The sequence below is a fragment of the Engystomops pustulosus genome, chromosome 6 (genome assembly GCF_040894005.1).
Source record: "Engystomops pustulosus chromosome 6, aEngPut4.maternal, whole genome shotgun sequence".
Taxonomy (NCBI): Eukaryota; Metazoa; Chordata; class Amphibia; order Anura; family Leptodactylidae; genus Engystomops; species Engystomops pustulosus.
This window is the reverse complement of record NC_092416.1, coordinates 156,094,257-156,113,705: the sequence shown is the minus strand read 5'-3', so window position 1 is coordinate 156,113,705 and position 19,449 is coordinate 156,094,257. Positions and strand designations below refer to the sequence as shown.

The following is a 19,449-nucleotide window of genomic DNA, read 5'->3' as shown; positions in this document are numbered from 1 at the left end:
GGACTATACCGCGCACCTTATTATAAGGCGCACCATCAATAAATGTCTGCTAAAACGTCTGGATTCATATATAAGGCGCACCGGATTATAAGGCCCACCTGATTATAAGAATGAATGACCAGCAGGTCTCAGACCTGTGTACAGATCAAGGCAGCTGTTGTGTATGATTCATATATAAGGTGCACCTTTGATTTCTGAGAAAATCAAAGGATTTTTTGTGCACCTTTTAGTCCAAAAAATACGGTAGTTATTAAGTTATGGGATAGATGGACAGATACTGTAGATGATTGATTGATAGATAGATAGCACCCCTAACTCTACATTTGTCCCAGGGAAGGAGCTTGTTGGACCCCTGTTTTCTAAATCAGTGTTGGAAGTATTTAGGACATGTCCTGTGGATGTGATACATATCATATAGAATACACCTATTTGTGCATTTTTGTCCTTCTTCTATCATATAAAAAATCTTATGTTTTCGAGTCCCTGGTCGCATGTGAAATCCTCTCCTATATTAAAAGCCATAACACAAGGTATGTGCTAGAACAACACTAGAATCACCTGGAAAAACTTCCGCCATTCTGCTGCTACAGAAACCAGCAGGAGCAGCGGAGCGGCAGGGATTTTCCAGGTGAGTAATACTTCTCATGTTGTTTTATCACACCCTTTTCTTTTTAAAAACAACCCCTTTAATGCTTTGTGCTGCAGACAAACACTGGATTATCAGACTTTCTGGATTATCAGATCCTCTATGCGGTTTATATATTTTTGAATTAAATATTATGGCAGTTTTTTTTTTTTTAATTTTGGTTTTTAATTCTGAACATTCAACTCTAGAAGAATTGACATACCTTTTAGCGGGGTATTCTATTAATACTGGGGCATTAATATTCCCCATGGCAGTGCACTTTCTGCATCAGGTATAGGTATAGTAAGTTTAGTGGACATGGTCTTCCCCCAGAGGTGGAGTGAGTTACTATTTTGTGACCATACACCAGGAATTGCAACTTTTTCATGCCTTCTATGCCAGAAAACTGGAGTTTGTGCCTATTATTTTATATCCCATAATATTTGTTGATCCAGCATCCAGGTAACATGGATAATAGAGAATGGGAATCTTGGTGAAGAAAGATAATTGGCAATATATTTAGTATCTGTGTTACTCACACCAGAAATACACCTGTGAGAAGCTTATAGAAATGGTTTGTCTGTTTCTTTCAGTGCACAGAATCACCTTCGGCAAAATATTCCATAAAAAGATACATAGCGTTGAGCATTCCCCCGTAACAAGCCACACATTTTGAACACTACCACTCTTCATCAAGCTCATAGTCATAGCGATGCTAGATACGGGGAATGCTGTGCACTATGGGGGGCATTTACTTCCATTTCATTGAAAATGCATTGTCCATCTATAATTCAGCCGTCGATTCACAAGATTGTGCGCCTGATATCAAGAATGTGTCGCTCAGGTCCGGCAGATTATACCATCTTTTTTGTGGTGCATCTTTAACATAGGGCTTGCGACACAATTTCAAAGTTAAATACAGCGCCCGGTCTGAATGAGTCAGACCATCCGATGGCACGCCCCCTAATTTCTGTCGCATGGAAGCCGTCGTAGCTGTACCACAAAAAAGGTCACGTGCGCCACAATCGTAGCGAACACACTTCTTAAATACCTGTGCAAGCCGTTTTAGCCACAAGGAACTTGCACTGTCAGACTAAAGTGCACAGCGGACCCTTAGTAAATAAGCCCCTATGTGCCTTTTTTAATATGAAAATATAAAAGTTTGGATTGTGAAAACTCTTTCTACGAAATAGGCAATATATAACTAGAATATAAGGAAGATATATAAAAATATAAATAGATATAAAGAAAGACCTACAGACAGATGTGATATAAAGATAGATTTGACAGAATAAATGGTCCTGCCTGGCATACAACTGCACAGTAGCCTGCGCAGACTATAGCCACAGCGCAGGCGTTAACACTGCCCCCTCCCCTCCTAACAGGTGTTCTGGTGATATATACTCTGGCGAACTACTGAAAAAAGGCGCAAAGAATTGCGCAAATACCCCAATGCGCTCAAATAGTCACTAAAAATGGTGCATTAAACTAACATAAACTTAGATAAACAAGGGTAAAATACATGAAAATGTATTTAATAAATAGATAGATAAATAGATAGATAGATAGATAGATAGATAGATAGATAGATAGATAGATAGATAGTTAAAAACAGCTACTAGAGCTAAGAAGTAGAAAAAAAAAGCAAAGAAAGGAAATGAATGGTTAAAAGATAAAATAAGAAGGAGGAGGCTGAAAATAGAGAAGTAGCCAGAAAGTGCAGCTCTGACAGAATGAAAACGTAGAAAGAAACCAGAGTTGGGGAAAAAAAAGATTGGTGAGAGGCAGACAAAGGAAAAGCTGGAGAGAAGACGGATCAGGAGGGAGGAGATAACCAGAGACAGAAGTGAGAGAACATTACAGGGTGAACGACAAAAGTAGAAGGAGGGAGTGAGAAAAGGAAAAAGTGAGAGGCAGGAGTGAAGGAGTGGAGAGGGGAGGACAGAGCCAGTGACCGCCTCCCAAACAGGGGCAGAGAGGCCGCACATCCACTCATGCTGGGGAGTGATGGACAAGGAGCGCATTTCAGGTAGGAACTATTCTCCCAACCTTATTGTGTATTCACAGCTTTTATCTGGAATATCCTATGTGATCCAATAAATCCGTATGGGAGATAAGGTCATCCCAGGACGCAACGAACATCCCATTAACCCATTAAGTGCTGGAGGGTACTGGAGTAATGCCTAAACCTTGCCATGTAAAAGCAGAGACTTTGAATGTAGATGGATAGATGCCTACATAGATAGAGAGGGTAGATACGGTATAGATACATAGATAGATATGGTATAGATACATAGATAGGATAGATATGTTATAGATACATAGATGGATGACTTAGTATCTATGTTTAGATTGTGAGCTCTTGTGATGAATCAAAGTTTGAATGGGGACGCAGGTTTCTATCTTCTCAATCCGGGACCCTTTTCGCAGTTCGCCCACTTCTGTGGGTCTCAAGACCTTCTCATTTGTCTCAAGTCATGATCAGCCGTCCTTCTCTCATTCTTCATTTTCTGGAGAGTTTCTTCCTCTTCTTGCGGCACCTCCTAACTTCCTCATGGCTTCTGGTCATTGGGATATGAGGGAGGAGTGACTTGAGACCCCATATGAACCCACTCACTGTTCCTTCTCATTTCCTTCGGGGGGCTTCGTTTTCAATGAGTGACCACCCGATCAAAGAAACATTGGATCTCTGCTTGCTTTGCCTGCCACAACTTGGCACGACAACTGAACATGCTACAGGGTATAGGCGTGCTGAGTAGGACGGTGCACTCTGTGCCCTACAAAGCTTCTTCTGTTTCGGGTCTCACCAGCCTCAGCTACCCAACAAGGGTCTTCTTCTCCTAAACCCAGTGTGTTCCTTTATAACTTGTTGATGTGGGTAAAGGGCGTAAAAAGTTTTTCTGTACACAGACCCGGGCAATGTCACAAGTAACTTTCCAGTGGTGAAAGGGTTTTCTAAAAGGGGAGGTTCAGATTTTGTCTGCCACGTGAGCATATAATACAGAGAATGGTGTAGAAGGACGGACCCTGTCACCATCATCTCGACTCATCATCTCTGTGTCATGGCCTGGACGTTTGATCTATTGTAGGATTTTGTCATTTTTTGTCTTAGTCACCCTAAGCTATTTGGTATCAAGGATCAATGAGGAAAGATGATATGAGGAAGGAAACAGATGCCACTTAATGGTCCTAGGAAGAACAATGATTGACCAGGATCCTATTCATAGCCATAGGACACAGTTGTGAAGTGGTTAAATTGAATAGAATGTAGAATTCACTATTACAACTACAAAGGTCAGAGAAAAAAAAAGATTAGAAATCAGCATGTGCAGTCCAAGCCATGACCAGGAGGATGTGGTCACCGAGGAATTGCTGTCAGCACATTAGTCATAGACAGCCACGGGCGGGGGCTTTGTGTTCAGCTCTGCTATGTCACCGGCTTGCAGACCCCTGATGTGTATAGTAGAAAGTGCATGGCCATGACGTATCAGCATCCTTTGGAAGCTTAAACAGTTCTCCGGCTTTGATTCCACAGTCACATCCTAATCCACAGCAGAATGTGTTGTACATGGGCCACAGGTGGTCTACATGAAATGAACAGGCCAACAAGTATTATGTCCACGTGCTACAGACCCACCAATTCCACAACAAAAGATTGAAAATTCTATAATGATGCTAGTGAGCCAGAAGGCCTGTGGATGGCGTTACCAGAGCCCCTCTGTGTTGCAGCTTCACAGACTGTTACAATACCTCCACTTCCGCCCTCCTCCCTCTGCCTGATATAATCTGACTGTAGTAGAGAAAGATTTAGCACACAGTAAAGAGAAGGGGAAGTGCTGCTGCACAGTGGAGCACATCTAGCTCATTAGCACAATTTTAAAAGTTGATTGTAGAAGGAAGGAGGCCATGGATAACAAATATAAGAGGATTATCACAGTCACCGTGCCTAGATCTATGAGTAATGTCCCTGGTTTGTCAGTGCTTGATTTTGATGGTAGATTTCCTTTAATAAACATCCATACCATGCACAGTCAGACTGACCCCCAAGAGAATTAGGCAATCCTCGGGTGCCAGAGGACCCCCACGATCCAAAAGAAACTAACGTCTATTCTTATAGGACAATTCAAGAATAATAGGATGAAACATGGGGATTTTATGGATAGCAGGTGGGCCCTCAATATCAACACCTCTGGTGGAATCTCCAGGGGCTTTATCTTACCTATATCACCCCATAACATGTTCATGAATAGGTATTGATAGGTTCTCCGATCAGTGCTATAAGTTTTGGGGTTCAGGGGATGTGGTCATTCCGAGGCCGAGGTGTCTGTACACCAGTTCTATAGATATACTGTATTATAGTATATACATGGGGGGTCATGTCATTTCATGTGATTAGCTATAAACTATACAGCTTACAACAGAGAACTCTAAAACATGATAATAGCGACACCTTTAAGAGGGCCTGCATGTTACTGATCACAGGTCCTATTGACCAGATTGTCCTTGACCCTGTGAATGGCAGGTCTATCTGTTCTTCTGCTGGATGAATGGGTCTTTGTCACCGCAGAGATACAGGACTTCTCACCTCCTTGTCATGTCACTCATTAACCATCACACTAGAAATTTCTGACAATGTGACATGTCTTTGGCGGCCACTGCAGTTTAGGTGTATAGAATATATGGGGGATTTATCTTACGCTGGCACATGGGGTGCATGATCCTCGCCCCCTGGCACCTGCCAGATCTTTTAGGAGGTCCAGGCCTTGTGATAAATCTTGCAGGGGTTGTGCGACGGACAATTCTACCCCAAATATCTCCAGACTGAGGCAGGAACGCCCCACACTGGCCCACTATGCCACTGGCCGTGCCCCCTTTCAGGTTCCTTCATGCCCACCTGCCATGGAGCTAGTGTAAGGGGGTAAATAGGGGTAATTGGTTGGACACCAGGAACTGCGCCTATTTTAGGAGCTTGTATCCTAGAGTTATGGCGCACGAGCCCTGATTAATCCCCACATAACAAAATACATTTTCACCTTGAAACGGGGTTCATTCAGGTACTTGGGATACATTTTTAGAATTTGTGCATTAAGGATGCTGCACTGATTATACAATAGGGCCACATCTATTAAAGTGTTTGCACTTCTAGAAACAGCGCCACTCTGGTCCACAGGCTGGATCTGGTATTGCTGCTCAAGCAGATATATACTGTATATATAAGATAGATAGGTAGATAGATATGAGGATAGATAGATAGATAGATAGATAGATAGATAGATAGATAGATAGATAGATAGATAGATCTAAGACTGAACCACTTATCAGGGGTGTTTCTGATACTACAGGCGGTCCCCTACTTAAGGACACCCGACTTACAGACAACCCATAGTTACAGACGGACCCCTCTGCCCACTGTGTCCTCTGGTGAAGCTCTCTGGATGCTTTAAAATAGTCCCAGCTTGCAATAATCAGCTTAAAATTGTCTGCAATGAAGCTTTATTGATAATTCTTGGTCCTATTACAGCAAAAAAATTTGAAACTCCAATTGTCACTGGGGCAAAAAAAAAAATTGTCGGGAACTACAATGATAAAATATACAGTTTCGACTTACATACAAATTCAACTTAAGAACAAACCTACAGTCCCTATCTTGTATGTAACCCGGGGACTGCCTGTACTGGATACTAAGCACTATAGCTAAACCATAGTTACAGATCAGTTCTGTAGGTGACAATTGACCTAATATCTTTATATAGTAACTCCTAACTTGTGCTTTAATTGTATTGATATTGGCTCTAATAATCACTCAAGAGAATTTTCTCAAGCACCAGCTACTAATTATGCCCTTAATATTGTTATCATTATACACATAATTATCTTTAATGGGATTTTACTAAACTAAAATACTGAAAATAAACACTAATCCTTAAAATAACCGACCTGTTGATGGGGGTCTGGAACACCCCCTTTAAATCAAATTCTGCTGTGGATTTTGGATGATTTTATCATGTTTTGGGTTTCAAGTTCATTATACTTTTATTTTATTAATACTGACTTTTCTATTATTCCTTAAATTAATCAAAATTAGGAAACTTTGTAAATACTCTTAATTTAAGAATTTATGTATGTATCACCATGGTTACAGACTACAAACACTCTTTTCGCCTGCTGTAGTCATACTCTCTTCCATCAGATAAAATGGAATAAGCCTGTAGCATCAGACTACACTGGGTTTGTGTGTAGTCTGTAGCCATGGAGACACAAAGATCTACATCGGTGCTGTAGACAAGACTACATGAACTATTGCTAATTTGCTCCTTTGTGTTTTGGATATAGCACAGTGATAAATAATGACTGCACTGGTGACAGCCGATAACTACAAGAGCTCCTCCGCTTCCTATTCTATTAATATTCAAATAGATTTGCAATTAGAATTATTACTGTAATTGCTCACACAAGGAAACCAGAGCGTAGCGTACAGACAGCGAGTACACAGGACGCCAAGCTCTCCAATTAGATCAGTTGCCCATCATTTGCTACTGCACTTCCTGATGGAATGACGCAGAACAAATAGGACAAATGGTTTCCAATTACTCGATCAAATCTGGTTTATTCTACATTATGAGATGAAACTGATAGGAGAAGATGTAGAGAGAAGTATAAACATGTGAAATAATTCACCAATAAACCTTGAAGTCAGCTGCTGCGGGCACAACTCTGTCCGCGTCCTGATTGCTATAGAAGCTGCGCTGATTATACAATGGGCCACATCTACTAAAGAGTTTGCACCAGTTATGTGTCCGGCTTTACACTAAAAAGAAAGTGCAAACTGCTTGTACATGTATTTATAAAGTGTCTGCGCCAGTTTCTGTCGCGGATGCTCTGTGTCCAACAAGATCTAAGTGCCATAATTCTGCAGCATGAACAAAGTGCACCAAATAAAAATGCTGCCCATTTCCTGAGCAATGCAGGGGGCACCAGATTCATGAAGACCGTGCCCCACAATTCATGAATCAGAGGCACTCTGTACACTGATAAATGTGGGCCCTATCTGCAGGTAGCATGTTATAGAGCAGTAAGGGCAGAGCACATTGCACATAGCGTCCTATCTGCAGGAAGTATGTTTTAGAGCAGGATGGGCTGAGCAGATTGTACATTGGGGCAGATTTATCGTCTGATGCACGTTTTTTTGGCTGTACTTTATGGGCGCATTTGGATATTTGCACAATTTTTTCCACCTTTTTCCATCAGTTCGCCCCAGTTGCACCTAATTTCTCTTTGGATTTCTCAAGCTTCCAGATGTTTGCGCCTTATTTAGCATTTATTTGGGCCTGTAAGGGGCTCAAATAATTAAATAATTGCACAATAACACGCCAGTGACCATGCTTAGGGAAGGCAGTGGTATGAGTTGTAACAAAAAAGTTTTCATTTGACAAAGAGCCAAAGCTGCAAAGACAAATGAAGTGGAAAAAATAGTCTCACAAAAGGCGCAGAAAGAGTTTGGAGAAGGGGAAAATAAGATAAATTATCCCCATTGTGTCCTATCTGCAGGCAGCATGTTATAGTGCAGGAGGAGCTGAGCAGATTATCCATAGTATTATATCTACAGGCAGCATGTTATAGAGCAGGAGGAGCTGAGCAGATTATCCATAGTATTCTATCTACAGTCAGCATGTTATAGAGCAGGAGGAGCTGAGCAGATTATCCATAGTATTCTATCTACAGGCAGCATGTTATAGAGCAGGAGGAGCTGAGCAGTTTAGCCATAGTATTCTATCTACAGGCAGCATGTTATAGAGCAGGAGGAGCTGAGCAGATTATCCATAGTATTCTATCTACAGGCAGCATGTTATAGAGCAGGAGGAGCTGAGCAGTTTAGCCATAGTATTCTATCTACAGGCAGCATGTTATAGAGCAGGAGGAGCTGAGCAGATTATCCATAGTATTCTATCTACAGGAAGCATGTTATAGAGCAGGAGGAGCTGAGCAGATTATCCATAGTATTCTATCTACAGGCAGCATGTTATAGAGCAGGAGGAGCTGAGCAGATTATCCATAGTATTCTATCTACAGGAAGCATGTTATAGAGCAGGAGGAGCTGAGCAGATTATCCATAGTATTCTATCTACAGGCAGCATGTTATAGAGCAGGAGGAGCTGAGCAGTTTAGCCATAGTATTCTATCTACAGGCAGCATGTTACAGAGCAGGAGGAGCTGAACAGATTTTACATAGTGTCCATCCTTCATTTCCCTTATGACAGGACTGCTTGGAGCTGGTCAGACACATCGGACTATTGGTGGTATAATCTGTCGACTGACCACGAGTTGTTCTATAGGGAGATACGCTGCAGGCAGAATCTCCCTTCTGTAAAGTGAGAATATAAGAATGCTTGGCTGAGCCGGGGGTGCATGTGCACCATGGGTCAGGAGAGATCGCTATAAATGATACATTGTGCAGCATAAAACATGGAAATTTGACTCATTTATCTCTCCACACAAAGTGTGAGCATCAGACTTCTAGATACCATAATAGTACATGTAGTACTATGGTACCACAAGTCGCTTTCTGCCGCTTGCCTCGGGGCCAGACATTGGCAGAACTCCACAACCCAGAACCAGCTTTAAAATATGTTTGGAATTAAAATGGTCTTAAAGGTATATTACTATCTGTTAAAATGGGGATCGACTTCTAAAGAATAACCACCCAGTGAGGAATTTGCAGTGTGAGAATAATATATATAGGCCGAGTATGTGATCTACTCAGCCTGCAATGTGTGGAGTCACCAGCAGGTGGCAGCATTGTACTCATTCCTCCAGTGTGGATGAGGTCATTGCTGAAAGTTACAAGATTTAGGTCATTTTTAATGATTATAGTTTTCTGCCACATGATCTCAGTATTATCCTGAATGTTTTTTTTAGACTAGAGGGCTCTAGTTTATACACAACCACAGATTTTTCCTTTTGAAGAAATACATACACAAGTCTGCTGCATTTCATAAAAAAATATTTCATAAAATTGCATAAAATAAAGTTATGTCTTTACCTAAATCCACTTTGCTGGACCTGATAGGTCATTTGGGTGTATGACATTATATGGGAATATTAGTAATCTGCATGGACCATGGCCAGAGCTTCACCAGTCACATCCGCACATGTCCTGGAAGGACGCACAATGCACGGCATCTAGATCAGCCATAGTGATAGGAAGAAAAGATCTGTATTTTCCAGCTCGTCTGCTTGAGACATAAAGACGGACGGAAATACCTTAGCCAGCAGCTGGTAAAATCCTCAATATCTTCCTGAATGAAGAGGCAGCCTGCTTATGGTTATATTGCCTTCTTTTTAAAGCGATACTATCCCCTATAAACAGTGGGAGCACATCCATTGAAGAAAAAAACATCAATTTTGGTAAAATATTTTTTTTTCCATTGAACCTCTTCATATGGCCTGGAATAGAACTGAAGGCATGACGTAATTTGGGATTGTAGCGTGCCCTGGCTCTCCCCAATGACTTCAGTAGGGGAAATGCAGGATTATAATCACATATAACATCCTCATGTTTTCCATATAATACATTATATGAACAGTTCATGGAGCCGCCGTGGGAAGAGGAAAAAGTTGCCAACAGGAAAAGGTTAATAGTGTATGGGCGATGGCTATTAAAGGGGTATTTACACTCTTAGTGCCCCCTACTGAAATTTGGCTGCTGCACAGCATTATATTCCATTAATTTTAATCCTTTTACTAGATTTTGAGCCATATTTGAAACAAATACAAGTCACAGGATGTACAGATTTGTAAGAGAATACCAAGATACTTAAAGGGGTTGTCTAGTTTCTGCAAATCATTGATATTGTTTGTGTAATGAGAAGTTATACAAGTTTCCAATATACTTTGTGTATAAATTCCTTACTGTTCTCTGGATCTCTGCTTGCTGTCCTGCTTTAGGAAATTTCATTGTCTACTTCCTGTGAATAAAAATATTCAGCAAGAGCATCTTATAATAATAATTCTTTAGTTATGTAGTGCACAAAGATCATGCAGCGCTGCACAGAGTTTGCCAAATCAGTCCCTGTCCCCATGGGGCTCACAATCAGTATATTGTGGAGTGTGGGAGGAAACCAGAGGACCCGGAGGAAAACCACACAAACACGGAGAGAACATACAAACTCTTTGCAGATGTTGACCTGGGTGGGACTTGAACCCAGGATCCCAGCGGTGTATTGCTAACCACTAAGCCACCGTGCCACCCTAAATATAGAATGACAGCAAGCAGAGATCTAGAAAACCTTGAGGAACCTGTGCAGGAAGGAAATAGGAAAACCATATTACTTGTCACTAAACAAACAATTACTTTTACAAGTGGAAACTAGACAACCCCTTTAATAGCCATCAGAAATCATGGGCATCATACCAGGGCAGGGTCACCTGTGGCTTATTCACTGTCTTGCTGGAACATATTCTTGGGGTGATGTTACCAAGAATGGGGGTGCTGAAGAAAAGGGAGATTGGTCTCTTTTCAGCAGTACGCCCTCCGTGCGTGGCCCAGATAAAACTTTTATTGTTCAAAATCGAAATATCTGGTCGGCACAAGGCCCAACATCATTCTTAACATATTTCTCAGAAGTGAGACATATCAGATGGGCACAAGGTTGGGGATCTGGAGCTTGTAAGGTTTATAGCTACTAGTGACACATACGTGCAGTTATGGACATTGGCATGGGTGGTGGCACAGGTAATTTGCATAGCCCCATATTATAGGCAAGGAGGTGGGGAATATACAAAGCAGATCGGCTGGTTGTGTCCCAAAGGGCACTATATGTAGATCGAGTTTCTGTAGATTGCTATGTGGGGCGTTGGCATCTGCCCAGGTCTCCTTGGTGCTGACGTCAGTCCTGATGCCAGATCTGTGATTACTGTTATATAGTGAGTATAATTGTTGACGTCTGACCTGTAGGATGGTTAATGAGAATTAAAGGAAATCTACCATCAAAATCTATCATTATAAACGAGGGACACTTACTCATAGATCCATGACTGTGGTAATCTTCTTATATTTGTCATCCAGGCCTCCATCCTTCTAAAGTCAACCATTACAATTATGCTAATTCCTGAAGTGCTTTTGGGGGCGTTACCAGAACCTCTCTATGCTGTAGCTTCACAGGCTGTTACACGGTGTAGGAGCACTTCCCCCTTCCCGCTGTGTGAGATTACAGGAAGAGTAGAAGTGCTGATGGTGCCAGGGGAAGAGGTGACAGTGTAACAACCTGTGAAGATACAGCACAGGCTAGTTCTTGAAACTCCCCTTCCCCAGAGCACTTTCAGCTCATTAGCATATTTCTGAATGTTGATTTTAGAAGGAATGAGGCCAAATATAAGATGATTACCACATTCACGGTGCCTGGATCTATGAGTAATGTCCCTGGTTTATCTTGCTGGATTTTGATGGTAAATTTCCTTTAAGGGGCTGCTAAGTGAATGCCCCCCATAACACACAGGTTTGCCTGCAATGAAAAATTTATAAATTAGCCATGATGCTCATTCAGACTCTTTCAGTCTCAGAATCCATAGGGGTCACAGCGGTCAGACCCCCACACTTCATAAAGTGATGGAATATTTGAATGATATATTATTGTTTTATATGATAGGAAAACCCCTTTAATAGCCAGGAAAGTAATTTAATCTAATAACCTCACATGTCATCGTACAAAAAGATGCGTCTGGAGATCTCATTTGGTTCTTGGACGTCTTACTTACTGCAGTGTTTCTCATTGCATCACATCGACCAATAAATTGTCCTTAAAGGGAATTTCCATCCAGGAAAAAAGTCTTAAGAAACCATTTGAGAAAGTTAAATGACAAAGACAGTCACACACATATCCTCCGGTGCTTTGGACTCGTCGCTTCATGGTACCTCAAAGGTCTCTAGTTCTTGGTCCAGTGAAAATATGTCTGTGACTACACATCTACGTTGGTCTCGGAGGTAGTCACAATTGAGAAGACGGGTAGCACGGGCACCATGGATAGGGCCTAACTTTCCTTTGTGGGAAAATCCCTTTAATCTACTAATGATTTAAAGTGATTGAAGGTTTTCTGAGAAATAGAAAATGTAATTCTTCTGCACTAATCAAGCCATGTCTTCTCATCTTGGACATACCCTTTAAAGTTAAAGGAGGAATTCCAAGATTTAATACATTGTTCACTTGTAACCCTTCAAACTATTTGTAAGTGTGTGTGTGGGATGTAGAACCCTAATCTGATATGTGGTAACAAGTAATTGATGAAACAATCCCAGAACACCCTTTTAACAAAAACATACATTTTTATAAAGGAAATCTATCATCAAACTCCATCATGACAAACCAGGGACACTTACTCATAGATCCAGGCACTGTGACTGTGGTGATCTTCTTATATTTGTTATCCATGGCCTCCTTCCTTCTAATATCAACTTTCAGAAATATGCTAATGAGTCAGAAGGGCTCTGGGGAAGGAAGCTTCCAGAACTTAGAAATATTTGTTATCCATGGGCTCCTTCCTTCTAAAATCAACTTTTAAAATTATGCTAATTAATCTGAAGCAGAAATAGCAAAACTTTTCCATAAGTGATTCTGTCAACAAGTATAACAAAAATCTCAGCAAGACAAAATATTTTTTGACAGTTAAAAGGTATAAGTTTAATTATATTCCTCTAAAAAGTACCTAAAGTACCAAGAGCTCACACACACACAAAATGATAGTTCAATAGCGCACCAAGCAATAGCACCCTAGTGCGAATACGATAATCAACAAATACGTACATAAAAATGGACTAACCTCAAAAGAAGGCTGGAGATTGGTAAGTTGAATTACATACCCTGAGGGGGCATAGACTGCATAGGACCCCTCTTGAATCCACACTTACCTCCTCCTAGTATAGCCAGTTCTGAAAGGGGCCTACATCGGGAGAAGGTCCATCCTCTGTTCTTTCATGGACTAATGGGGGAGGTGTGAGATGTAGTCTAAATTCACCCTACACCCCAAAAAAGACTCCCGCCCTTACAAGGGCAGTCCCAAGACTCTGTCCCTTGTCCTAGGTAGCACACAAAACACACCTCCCTGACGCGTTTCCACCATCAGGCTTCATCAGAGGGAGAATACATATAAATGGCCCTATAGGAAAAAGGGGGGGGGGAGTATTTAAATACAGTGCCTCCGAACAAAATACCTAAAGGAAGTGTCGCAACACTCACCATAGGGGTCCGTGGTTTGTTCCAAAGAGGTGTTAGGTGGGGAGGGAGTGCCCTCTCTCACCAACAGTACCTCATGTTCACACCGGGTGGCTTGGCGTGTGACGCCTTTCCAAGGTGTGAGCTAAGTTTTAAAGCGATATTGGAGACAGACCTGCTATCACTTTTAGACGGGGGAGGTCAATTGTAACGGCTTGATAGGTTGCAGCATGGATGGGTTTCCTAGAGCCCTTCTGACTCATTGTACTAATTTTTAAAGTTGATTTTAGAATAAAGGAGGATAACAAATATAAGGAGATCACCACTGGAACAGGGATTAACTTTCCCATAGATTTATTTCTACAACATCTATGCAGACCTATGCATATCCATGGTAACAGACTACAACCAGTTATAGGAAGAGATCAGCCGTCTTCTTCAAACACCAAATGTAAAAGGCATAGGTGGGAAGCCTTTACATGTGCTGCGAATGTGAATTATGTGAGAAACAGTGAATTTATTACTTGCAGTTGTTGGCGCTTGTTTAACCCTTTTCTGATGAACTAACTCATACATCCTCCCCACGAGGTACCTAAGTAGCCAATGAAATCAATAGGCTTCCAGTATTATTGTTTTAATAAATTAAGATAATAATTGAGGTCTCAACAGAGGTGTGAATTAGACCTGAGCATCGTCTATCAATGGCACCAGAATCCAAGTTCTAGGTGCTATACCATGCAAGATCTCACTTGCCCCTGACTACTAGGCTTCCTGCCTGTCAGGGGGTATGACAAATATCCTGCACAGGTTCAGCCAAACAGAAGCCAAGGAACACAGCTCAGCTCTTGTAAGCCAGTTTTATTAGTATTCATACCCTCAACCCATCAATCATTGATGATGTAACAATGACATGTCAGGGGCTTGTGTCCTTTATAAGCAGAAAGATAGGAATAGGGGGGCAGTTGTACAAGCCGTGATAAATTTACCCCATTAAAGGAAACCTACCACTTGAAGTGGCAGGTTTCCGATGGCAATACCGAGCACCAGCTCAGGGTGAGCTGGTGCCGGAGCTTATTTTAGTTAGTGTTTTAAACCGCGGTATCGCGGTTTAAAACACTTTTTAAACGTTATAGCCGCCGCAGGCAGGTACGCGCTCGGCGCTTACCGTGCGTGCGGCTCTTATTCACTTCCTATGTAGCCGCGTGCACGGTAAGCGCCGAGTGTGTACCTGCCTGCGCCGGCTACAACGTTTAAAAAGTGTTTTAAACCGCGATACCGCGGTTTAAAACACTAACTAAAATAAGCTCCGGCACCAGCTCACCCTGAGCTGGTGCTCGGTATTGCCATCGGAAACCTGCCACTACAAGTGGTAGGTTTCCTTTAAGTCTTGTCTGACCACCCGACAGTTTTAGACATAGTAAACATCAAGCCTCATGCAGGCACCTAATGGGGTTCTCCAGGGTGGATTACGTTATACTTGGGCCCTGGCCTGTATGCAAATTGTGGAGCAATTTTTTTTTATTTACTGCTTACATATGGTATCAGAACCAATTAGGGGATCTCTTCTGTTGTCTTTCAGTTTTGCAGTTTGAGCACCTTTCGAGGATCTTCAAAGGTCCTGGAAGGGCTCTTGTATACATGTGTACAGAATAGGGAGCCAGCACCCATGTATAAGGATTTTAGGGCTGGATGACATTCTCCTTATCATCAGGACAGTATTAAAGGAAATCCATTGCGACAAACCAAGGACACTTACTCATAGACCCAGGCACCATGACTGTAGTAATCTTCTTATATTTGTTATCCATGGCCTCCTTCCTTCTAAAATCTACTTTTACAATTATGCTATTTAGCCTAAAGTTCTCAGGGGAGGGGGGGGGGGGAGAAGAAACCCTCTGTGCTGCTGCTTCACAGCCTGTTACACTGTTTTCCCATCCCCCTCTGCTCTCTCAGACCTCCTCCCTCACACAGTAATCTCACTGCAGCATAAGAAGTTTCTGTTCACAGTGGAAGGGGGAAGTGCACAGTGTAACAGCCAGTGCATCTGCAACACAGAGGGCCTCTGGTAACGCCCAGGAGTCCGTTTGGCTCATAAGCATAATTTTGAAAGTTGATTTTAGAAGGAAGGAGGCCATGATAAGAAATATAAGAAGATTACCACAGTCACCGTACCTGGATGATGTATGAGTAAGTGTTCCTGGTTTATCCATGCGTGATAATGATGGTATATTTACTTTAAACTTGGTGGGTCCCCTTAACGCTTTGGGCTTCATGCTGCTACCGAAATTGCCCATATTAAACTCCGTTATTGGGGTTCTCCTACTATACATAATCGTGCTTTAAGTGACTGATGAACGTTTTCTTCGGTTACTTGTATATTTTTGAGGGCAAGACATCAACATTGGTTACTTTTATTTGTTAACGTAAAGCGTTTCTGAGTTTTTTCATAGCTTTCCCTGTCACCTACTTCTGTGCACTCCAAGCCAATGCCCTGCTTATAATTATCTCCCTATGACGGAGCGCCAATGTAGTCCCCACATAAAAGTCCTGTAAATATATACATAGTAGAAGTAGTAGAAGGAGCGACAAATACAAGCAAGGACACAATGGGATCATACTTTGGGCTCCTGTCACAGCACAAGCCGGGCACATTTACTGCCCACAAGCCGGGCCACAGAACATATGTCAGAGCCGGTACCCCCCTGTGAGTGGCTGGCTTCCTGTTGACAGCTGGCCTTTCCTTTTGCTTGATATTTCGGGAGTTCCTGCTGCCTATCAATCCAGCTCCAGGATATGGTGACGCCATCACTGTAACCCCTCGACTGCTGAACCACCCTCTTTTCAATGCTGAGGAAGCAGAAAGAGATACTGGGAGCGCTACAACTCGTGGAATTAGGGAAGGAAATGGAATTTCGGAAAAACATCAATGACAGCGGTGGAAATGTTGTCAGAGGGAAATTAACCAATTATGGGGAGTGAGAAAATGTAGCGTGAGATCTGTGATAATGTGGAATCTAGATACAGGCAATAATGCTTAGATATTATTCATTTATAATAGATTACATAGTGAAATGATAATGATAGATAAATAGAGATATGAGATAGATAGATAGATAGATAGATAGATATGAGATAGATATGAGATAGATAGATAGATAGATAGATAGATAGATAGATAGATAGATAGATAGATATGCAATTAAGGGCGTAACTACAGCAATAGCAGCCACTATGGGGCCTGCAGTGTCAGGGGGCCCCATTATCTAAGGTGACACTAAAGAATGTAGGATGTGCCCCATTATATACATACTATGCTGCACATTGTACAGCATAATATGTATATATAACATATATGTGATGTATACATACTTAGTATGTGCGTGTATCTGTTATGTGTATATGCTGTTTGTGTATATTGTGTATGGTGCGTATATACCGTATGTGTGTATATATGCTGTACATCTGCATATGACACTGTATGTGTGTGTGTGTATATATATATATATATATATATATATATATATATATATATATATACTGTGTATATGCTCTATATGAATGTATGTGTGTGAGTGTATACATATGCGTGTATTAGTGAAGAACTGTATGTTTATGTACATAGATATATATACATATATAAATGATAGATGGATGGATAGATAGATAGATAGTTAGATAAATGTAGAAGAGCTACACTAAGTAAGTGATATATCATGTTGGATGAGATTTAGGGTTACAGGTCACCAGATGCACAGTTGATGAAGCCATAAAATAATCTCGAAATCTCGCAAAATGTCAGATATTGTTTATTTTTATTTTCATCAGAAGAATGCATTCTCAAAAAGAATTCTGACTGAATTCTATTTCTAGACAATTGGGTGTGGCTTATCCACAAAGGGGATACTAGTTTCTAAAATATAATATACAAATATTATAATATAAAAATATTATAAAATTAGTAAATTCTTGATTAATACCCATAATGTAAATATGTGAGATGTGGAATGTTACGTGAGGGATCAGCAGTGGAGTATGTGGTAGGTGGCTTGTAAAGGGTTACAGGCGGTTGCCACAAGCCACCTCGGTGCAGCTGGGAAGCTGAGGGAATGTGAGATGTGCTGCGAGCGGGGTGAGTGTGTAAGTGTGTCCGTGTGTGTGTGACAGGGGTGGAGTTTAGGGCCGCCTTTGCACCATTGATTCAAATCAGCCTTTAGGGGCTGTGTTCTCTCCTCGGATTCAAGTTAGGGAGAGAGTGAGAGACAAAACCCCACACGCATTAAAGGGAAAAAGTTTAGAATCGCAGTCATAACAGGAGAATCCTTCCCCCTCCCTCTCCTCCTTCCCCCTTACTTGGCGGCAGCTTCTGATGTGAGCCCATTTTTTCCAAATTTGGGATTTGTTGTTTAGAGTTGGGGGGGAATCAAATCACCGCTAAGGATCCAGGCAGATTCTGGAATTGCGGACGATCCCAAATATGTCGGATCCTACAGTAAACGCGCACCTGGAAGGTATCATATCCGATTTTGAAGGTAGGTAAATACAAGCTTTCTCATTTTTCATGTCTGGCTAATGTATGGTGTGAGGGGAGAGGAGAAGGATGCATGATGTAAGAGATAAGATGGAAGGATGGATATTTATAGGCTGGAAGAACGTATATAGGGGTCTGAGAAATGCATAGAAACAGGTAATGGTGGATGGAGGGTAAGGGAGAGCTGGCTGCAAATTACTCAGAAAGAGCAGAAAATAGCGGTGAGTCACGGAGAGGGGGAGGACGTGTGAGACATAGAATAGAATAGAGGTTTCACCGCAGCACATCTGTATGGAGGAGGAAAATACGCAGTTCTATCCATGACACAGAGAGTTACATAGAGAGACAGTCTCTATCAATGAGGCAAGTATTCCAACTCCCAGCAGACTGCTAGGGAATCACTGACAGATGGAGACCATTCACAAATCTGTCTTTGTTCACCATCAGTCTTCATACTCCGAATAGAGGACAACACGAAACTTGTAGTTCTGTATCTGTGAAGAGCCATCAGGATGGCTGATGATGTCTCCATGGCTTATGCTCCAGATGGCACCTTAGGATTTCATGTGATCTCCTCAAGGGGCCTTCTCCATATTAAAATGTTGCTGGTCCTTTGTAGTAGTCAGTGGTATTTTCTCCAGCTGAAAGAAAGCCTGCGCCTCTCATGTTTCAGTCTGTATGTCGGATGGGGTCAGCAGCTGAGCATGTCCTATCCAAAAAGTGACAAGGCTGAAAGGTGGAGCAGCAGCTTGAAATCCTTCTACATTTCCATATTAGTCTGGGCTGAAGGAATACCCGGCATCACTTTATTTAGGGAATTGTGCGCCACACTGTGTTAGTTTGGTGGAGGTCCCACATATGGTCAACTATTTGGAGGGACCATGATGCCAATCGGCACGTTAGGATGTTCTACTGTCAATAACACAGCTGGTACCATAAAGACTAAGTTCTTGGCTGATTTACTAGTACCATGTTGAATTCATGGTAAACAAATGTGTCAAATAGAAAAAACGATACGAAACGAAAGAGTAAGGTCAGTCCAAATTTGCAGTAGAATACAGCATCAAGTGAGATTTTCTGCATGGAAATTG

General features: G+C 41.7%; 1 protein-coding gene across 3 annotated transcripts in view; it reads left to right on the top strand.

The window, feature by feature from the left end:
* The window catches only part of SEPTIN9 (septin 9), a 143,159-nt gene that overhangs the window by 45,719 nt on the left and 77,991 nt on the right, over positions 1-19,449 (top strand). Inside the window, exon 1 of one of the 3 annotated variants that reach the window (XM_072111989.1) lies at positions 2,471-2,654. The exons of 1 other annotated variant lie outside the window; for it this stretch is intronic. In XM_072111989.1, the coding sequence (XP_071968090.1) occupies positions 2,633-2,654 (22 nt within the window). In that variant the 5' untranslated portion in view covers positions 2,471-2,632. Of the gene's footprint in view, positions 1-2,470; positions 2,655-18,033; positions 18,360-19,449 lie in introns of those variants that run through there. One more of the 3 variants, XM_072111988.1, reaches the window with a different exon arrangement.